Source organism: Nycticebus coucang, chromosome 10 (assembly GCF_027406575.1).
Source record: "Nycticebus coucang isolate mNycCou1 chromosome 10, mNycCou1.pri, whole genome shotgun sequence".
Taxonomy (NCBI): Eukaryota; Metazoa; Chordata; class Mammalia; order Primates; family Lorisidae; genus Nycticebus; species Nycticebus coucang.
Window position 1 is genome coordinate 49170041 of NC_069789.1, and position 8065 is coordinate 49178105.

General features: G+C 43.6%; 1 protein-coding gene across 1 annotated transcript; it reads left to right on the top strand.

Moving 5' to 3' along the window:
- The first annotated feature begins 699 nt into the window (after positions 1-699).
- SPATA45 (spermatogenesis associated 45) lies at positions 700-4980 on the top strand. Its single transcript, XM_053608157.1, has 2 exons — positions 700-976; positions 4961-4980. Exons 1-2 carry the CDS (start codon positions 700-702, stop codon positions 4978-4980), a joined length of 297 nt encoding a protein of 98 aa, XP_053464132.1.
- The last annotated feature ends 3085 nt before the right edge of the window (positions 4981-8065 follow it).

Here is an 8065-nt window from a genome sequence, read left to right on the forward strand (position 1 = left end):
AAAGATAAGGGTCTCACTATGTTGCCCAGGCTGGGCTTGAACTCCTGCACTCAAGTGATGCTCTTGCCTCTCAGCCTTCCAAGGTGGTGGGACTGCAGGTGTGAGCCATTATACTTGGCCCTTTTCTCTATTTTCTTAACATTCTGCAATCAACATGTATTATTTTTGTACTCAGAGGAAACAACAAATTCTCCCAGAAGTAAAAACCAATGCATGCAAAACTGAGTACAATAGAACCTCTGTAAGTTGACACCCAAGGAACTGTAACAAACAGGTCCATATGCAGAGGTGAACATAAGGAACTAGGCCTGCTGCACAGGTATGTACACGTGGTCCCTTTCTGGTCATGATAATTAGGTCAACTTAAGGAAGTGGTCAGCTATGGAGGATCTACTGTATATTCTCTTACTATATCCTCCCCCCCCCAAAGAAATCTAAACAACAGCAATAACCAATCTTAGGAAAAGATTTTTTATAACCTCCCCCCCCAAAGAAATCTAAACAACAGCAATAACAAATCTTAGGAAAAAATAGTAAAAAGTGAGGCATGATAGTGCTGGTATTATTTTGCAGAAGAAGAAAGAGGAATTGATAAATATGATTATGAATATTGGCTTCTAAGTCAAGCAGGAAACTGATAATATTTTTTATTTGTTTGCAGGACAGCAACGATCACTTGAAAAGTGGTTCATTAGCACAATGGCATCTGTAAACAGAACCAGGGAAATAATTAAAAAACTTAAAGTAAGCAAACAACGTCTCTTAGAGGAGATAAACGAAAAGCGTGAATCCAACTGCTTAGTGGAAAGGAGCAATCAAGTCAGCTTATTGAGAGTTCAAAAGAGGCACTTCAGTGGTGCTTATCAGTCCTTTACTCTTACCACAAGCAAAGAACCTGTTCCTGACAGTGGCAGGAGATCCTGGGTCAAACCGAGTCACCTTTTTCACGCCGAGAAAAGGCACTTTACTCCAAAAAGTAAGATGTTGATGGTAGGACTGCTACACAATTCATAGGAGGGATTTATAAGTAAGGTAGGAAGAATTTTGGGAGTTGAGACAGGTTCACCAATATTGCCCTGCAGTTGCCTGAAGGTAAAAGGCTCACTAAACTAGGCTAACTGAAACAAGATCTACTATAGACCACACTAAGGCTCTTATTTTCTTGTGCATACAGAATCCCACACTGGCTCACTCAGTAGACTCTAGTTTGGATATTGGAATCTGCATTCTCAGCAGAATAAGGTGATGCTGATGGGCTGAGAACCACATTTTAAGAAAAGTTATAATAGATAATTATAATAGACACTCAGAACCTCGGACACTTCCTTCTCTTTTACGAATTTCTGCTGCCCTAACAAATATTTCATGTGTGAAATTGAGGTATAAAGGAGATGATTTGGATGACAAACATTACACAGAAAGCCCTAAGAAGCACTGATAAAATGTGGAGGGAGGCCGGGGGAGTGTGGTGGTGGTATTATTTTGCAAGAGGAGCAAGGAGAGCTGCTCCTTGTTTGTGGAACTGAACCTTGATTGTGAACACTTGCTGCTTAGTCAAGACAGGCAACTGACAGTATTTGTTCATTTATTGGAAAAAAGGGGTGTACATTTGTTTAGTCATATTTAATATAACTAAGAAATTATTAATTTAGGTCAGAAACAAAAGAATTGCCACATTTGAGATTTAATTTCTTTCTTTCTTTTTTTTTTTAGGTAGAGTCTCATTCTGTTGCCCTGGGTAGAGTCCATGGCATCATCATAGCTCACAGCAACCTCTATTTCTTGGGCTTGAGCAATGAGTAGCTGGGACGATAGGCTGCCACCATAATGCCTGACTAGTTTTTCTATTTTTAGTAGAGACAGGGTCTCACTCTTGCTCAGGCTGATCTCGAACTCCCGAATTCAAGCTATCCACCTGCCTCAGCCTCCCAGAGTACTAGGATTACAGCTGTGTGTTGTGGCGGGCACCTGTAGTCCCAGTTACTTGGGAGGCTGAGGCAAGAGAATCACTTAAGTCCAGGAGTTGGAGGTTGCTGTGAGCTGTGATGCCACAACACTCTACCCAGGTTGACAGCTTGAGGCTCTGTCTCAAAAACAACAACAACAAAAAAAACCACTAGATTCTTTTTTTTATTCTCTAAGTGACCTCAGTCCAGACAGCTGGCAGGACTTTACCTCCTACAGGACTTCAAATATCATCTTTGTTCTGTATCTATTTCTGGCCCTGACCTTTGCTGATTCCAGATTGTATAGATCAGATTGTCCTCTCTACTTGATGTCTCAAATTTACCATTGCAGAAGAAATAATTCCTTTTCCCCAAACACAGGCACTAACCACCCCGCCCCTCCCCACCATCTTCCTCATCTCAGAGAACGGCTGAAGACCTAGGAGCACCTTTGACTCCTCTCTGTCTTTCATCCCACATCCAATTAGTCAGCAAGACCGGTCAACTCCTCCTTCAAAGTCCATCTTGAATCTGACCACTGCTGCCACTCTGGTCTCCTCTCTTTGGAAGTACAGCGGAAGTACAACCCCATCTTCCTCTCTTGCTCCACCCACTTTTGCTTCTTCTTACAACAGCCTGAGTGATTATTTCTTTTTCGAGACAGAGTCCCACTTTGTCGTTGTTGGTAGAGTACTGTGGCGTCATAACTCACAGCAACCTCAAACTCTTGGGCTTAAGTGATTTTCTTGCCTCAGCCTCCCAAGTAGGGTACAGGTGTCCACCACAATGCCCGGCTATTTTTATTTTTGAGACAGGGTCTTGCTCTTGCTCAAGTAGGTCTTGAACCCATGAGCTCAGGGCAATTCACCCCCATCGGCCTTCCAAGTGCTGGGATTACAGACGTGAGCCACCGCACGCAACCAGCCTGAGTGATCTTTTAAAAACTAACATTAGAGCTGGGTACAGTGGCTTATACCTGAAATCCTAGCATTCTGGGAGGCCGAGGCAGGTGGTTAGCCTGAGCTCAGAAGCTCAGGAGACCATACTGAGCTGTCTCTACTAAAAAAAAAAAAATAGAAAAACTAGCTGGGCATTATGACGACACCTGTAGTCTCAGCCACTCTGGAGGCTGAGGCAAGAAGGTCACTCCAGCCCAACAGTTTGAGGTGGTTGTAAGCTATGACACCACGGCAATCTACCCAGGGCAACAGGGTGAGTCTTGAACCAAACCAAAACAAAACAAAACATACATTAGGTATGTTACTTACTGCTCAAAATTCATCTATGGTTTCACACCACAGTTGGGATAAAATTCTTGGTCCTTACACTGCACTTACAGGCCCCACCTTATTCTTCAATCTTATCCTCTCTACTCTTCCCCAACCTCATTCCATGTAGCCACCATGACTTTCTTCCTTTCCTGGGACTTCCCAAGCTGGTTCCCACCTCACAGACTTGGCACATGCTGTTCCCTCAGCCTGGATCTCTTTCCTTCTCTCTCTGTTGAGATCCTTGTTGAAATCAACTCATTGGAGATGACTATCTACTCAGCCCTCCTCAACATGCTACAACCCCTAACTCAGCCTTCTTTCCCTCATGTGGTGTTTGTCACTCCCTAAAGAGCACTAAGCTTCTTGCAAGTAGAGGGAGGGTATCTGTTTTTACTTTGCTTTATCCTCAGTCCCTAGAATGGTGTCTGGTAAAAATTAGGCACTAGGAAATTATTGGCTGATTGAATATATTGAGACGTGAAATATACTTTTCCAGAAATGCAGATGGGTCTTGCCTCATTCCTCTTGAGACAGTAGTCATACCCTTGAGTGATGACTTACAAACTTAGTTTCCCACAGCAACCCTGGTTGGTTGCTATAGAATGATCTTCAGGAAGGGAAGAGGATAATAAGGTACATTTTGCGGTACATATACAGTAAGAATAGAAGGCATTCTACTCTTTTCCTTTGCACACTTATGTGAAAGGAAGAAACACTCATTTAGTCTTCATTCCACAAATATTTATGGGTGCCTACTTTATGTCAGGAACTGTTCTGTTTGTCAGTACAGTGATGGATAAAATCCCTGCCTCTGAAAGCTTAGATTTTAGGGGGTAGAGCCATATAAATAAGCTAAAAAAATAGATATGTCAGACAGTGATAAAGGGATAGGTGCTATGGGGAAACACAAAGCAGTGGGGTGGGGGATAGGAGGTGCTGGGCAGGGTGCTGTCTGCCCATGGAGCTGTATGGGGATTAGTATTCAGGGAATGTGGGGTGACCCAGAGCTCCAGGCTTCTTGATCTAGCCAGTGTAAACAGGGTAAGGGACAGAATGAGATTAGTCCTGATGGCCTAACCTGGTTGTGATCTAAACTGATGGGAAGGCCAGAAGTATTGCGGGGGGAGGTTATTTTGCTAAGAGCACTTAGAGTTCTGGGGGCTCCTTATTGCTTCTATCAACTTTGATGTGAAAACTGGGCCAGGAGTTTTCTTAGCCAATGCTAAGGTCCCTCTCTAGTCTTTCACTTGGAGATGTGTCAGGGTTACTTAAACACATAGCCTTAAAAACAGAAGATTTGGGGCGGCGCCTGTGGCTCAGTGAGTAGGGCGCCGGCCCCATATGCCGAGGGTGGTGGGTTCAAACCCAGCCCCGGCCAAACTGAAACCAAAAAATAGCCGGGCGTTGTGGCGGGCGCCTGTAGTCCCAGCTGCTCGGGAGGCTGAGGCAAGAGAATCGCGTAAGCCCAAGAGTTAGAGGTTGCTGTGAGCCGTGTGACGCCACGGCACTCTACCCGAGGGCGGTACAGTGAGACTCTGTCTCTACAAAAAAAAAAAAAAAACAGAAGATTTGGGTTCATGTTCTGCCTCTGCCATTGACTAGTCTTATGCCTTTTGTCAGCTAGTGTTTCTAAATCTTAGTTTCTGTACTGAAAAACAGTGCTCTGCCCGCCAGGGTTATTTTGAAAACTATGGAATGTATTATAAGTTATACAACAAATATTTTTTATTTTTTATTTTTCAGATAATGCCATCTTTGGATAAAGTGCATCTCCAGCAACACACAGAAATACACTCTCTTTGAACCATCTTAAATGTCTGTCTAAATTATTTTCAAATATTAATTATAAAAGAAGCTGAACAAAGTAATTCACTAGTTCTGCCAAAAACCATTGTATTAAGTCATGTAAAACATACTATATCGTCATTCATTCCATCTTTCTTTTTTCTTTTTTGAGGCATAGTCTTGCTCTGTTGCCCTGGCTGAACTATAAAGTGGCATGATCATAGCAATCTCAAACTCCTAGGCTCAAGAGATTCTTTTGCCTCAGCCTCCCTAGTAGCTGGGACTACAGGCACATGCTACCATGTTGGGCTAATTTTTCCATTTTCAGTAGAGACAGGTCTTGCTCTTGTTCAGGCTAGCCTCAAACTCCTGACCTCTTCCCACCTCAGCCTCTCAGCGTGACAGAGTTACAGCAGTGAGCCACCATGCACAGCACCATTTATCCTCATATTGACTTAAAGATGTTTTGAAAAGAGGATTTGAGCTTTTTAAGATGAATGACCTAAAAGTTTACTTTATACTGATCTTCTCTTTACCAATCTAAAATGTTTAAATAGTTGTTTATATTTGTTCACATAAATCAGCAGAATATGTTGACCAAATTTACCGATGAGGTTGAAGGCTAGAGTTGCTCAAAGTTAACACTAATTAAGTGCTTAATTAATCTAAATGCTTAATTAGATTAATTTATTCCATTAGTGCTACGATTTTGATAGTTTGTATAAACACATATTTATTTATTTGAGATAGTCTCACTATGTCACCCTTGGTAGAATGCCGTGGCGTCACAGCAACCTAGAGCTCCTGGAGGAGCTCACAGCAACTTCCAACTCTCAGCTTAAGTGATTCTCTTGCCTCAATCTCCCAAATAGCTGGGACTACAGGTACTCGCCACAATGCCTGGCTATTTTTTTGTTGTTGCAGTTGTCATTGTTGATTTTAGCTGACCCAGGCTGGGTTCAAACCCACCAGCCTCGGTGTATGTGGCCAGCACCCTAACCACTGTGCTACGGGCGCCACCTAAACACATATTTTAAAAGTGTAAGGTATTACAGAAATCCTAGAGATAGAGCATTCTGTTATATTTCATCACCCATCACCGATGTGAGCCTTGCTAGAATCATCTTGTGGTCAAATGTTATTTGGTTATTACCACCTCTGTCTCATTGCTTCTTAGATAGCAGTCTTCACATTTTAACTCAGTTTATGTTTCTTGTTTTAGTTAAGAGCCTACTCCACACGGCAAGCAGAACACTGCCTGGCATGGAACTCAGCATTTCTTGGGCTTTGTCTTTACATCAATAAAATATTCACCTTTTGTTTGATCATCCTGTAACTCCATAGAAAGCTCAGATTCATAGAAAGTGCAAAGCATTGTTTTCCTTTTTGAAATAGAGTCTGACTCTGCTGCTCAGGCTAGAGTGCTGTGGTGTCAGCCTAGCTTATAGCAACCTGAAACTCCTGGGTTTAGACAATCCTTCTGCCTCAGCCGCCCACGTAGCTGGAACTACAGGTGTCACCACAATGTGCAGCTAATATATATATATTTTTTGTATTTTGAGTAGAGATGGGAGTCTTGCTCTTGCTTAGGCTGGTCTTAAACTCCTGAGCTCAAGGGATGTGCATGTCTCTGCCTTCTAGAAAGCTAGGATTACAGGCATGAGCCACCAAGCGAACCTGAAAGCCCAACGCATTCTGATATTAGAAGGGATACAGATAAGTCAATTGGCCTAAAGCCGTACTTCAGCTAGGACTGCAGTGGGCACAGTGTGGGTACGATTCATCAACGATGAGGACATGTAAAAACAGCCAGAACTAAAGCTAGCTTTTTACTTCTCAAAAGGCAAATACAGGTGGTAGTGGGGTGCACTTCCTTAGCTACTGGGGAGGCTGAGGCAGGAGGATCACTTGAGCCCAGGAGTTTGAATTTGCAGTGAGCTGTGATGATGTGATGCCACTACACTCCAGCCTATGCAACAGAGAAAGACCCCGTCTCTAAAAACAACAACAACAAACAAGCAAAAATACCGTGAAGGGTATCCTGGGTGCTGACAGAAGCCATGAGAGATTCAGAGGCAAAGGACTTTATTATTCAGAGCACAGCAAGAAGCGCAAGCCTCACGCTCAGGTTGGTCCCTCTTGCCCTTCCCCACCCCTCAGGACCCATGGAGAATGTGAAGCTATCTAGGCAGATGCCACACGCATGTAGCTGAGGAACCCTGAGCTTAAGAAACCCATGCTTAGCCCAGAGGGAGGCATTATCTGTATGATACTGGATGGTGAGCAGACCAGCCCTCTGCTCCAGGGGGAGATACTTACGATCTGCATCTTCTAAAAGGTAGACTGGAAGAAAGGCGTTCAGTGCCTCTGCTCCCTAGACGTGCAGAAACATGAGAGCCCGCTGGAGAATTCTCTCTCAACATTTAGCAGCTCAGATAAAAGCTATCAAATACAGTATCACTCCTTTAGCTCAGGTGAAGATGAGTCATAGGAGACAAAGACATAGTACATGAGCGTCGGGTTAACAGCCTCCCTAACCTTACTTCTCTCTGACTCTGACCCACCTCCTCCCCCAGGCACCTCTGAGTTCAGGAACTACTTATGGCTCACTGACCTTGTCTTTTTGTGACCTCTCCTTCGCCTAACTCCAATTTGTGCAGGGAAAGCTTTCCCTGACCCTCTTCCCTCTCGGTTAGGCATTTCTATTTTGTCCTTCTCTATACATCCTACAACAGCCTTGAGCTAAAACCAGAAACTCAAATGTCACAAGACAGTATGTATTTTGGACTCTGACCTGAACTGAAATGGCAGGAAGTCCGGCCAGGCTCTCTACCCTCTCCCAGGGGAGTTTCACGTCTGATGGAGCATGCTTCCCTCTGTAACCTGAGAGGACATTTTCCTCCTTTTCTGCCCTGGCTTCCTGCAGAGTTCAAAGGTATCTCTTGGCAGGATTTCTTCTTGCTGGGGGAGGTCAGTCTTTTTTCTAGTAAGGCCTTCAGCTGGTTGAATGAGGCCCACCTACTCTATGCAGGATAATCTGCTTCATAGTCCACTGATTTAATG

What these genes read in the sequence shown, in the direction of transcription:
- SPATA45 (XM_053608157.1), top strand. Translation starts at nt 700, where the DNA reads ATGGCATCTGTAAACAGAACCAGGGAAATAATTAAAAAACTTAAAGTA. An exon ending in AAGGCACTTTACTCCAAAAA is followed by an intron (nt 977 to 4,960) that starts GTAAGATGTTGA and finishes TTTATTTTTCAG; the next exon opens with ATAATGCCATCTTTGGATAA.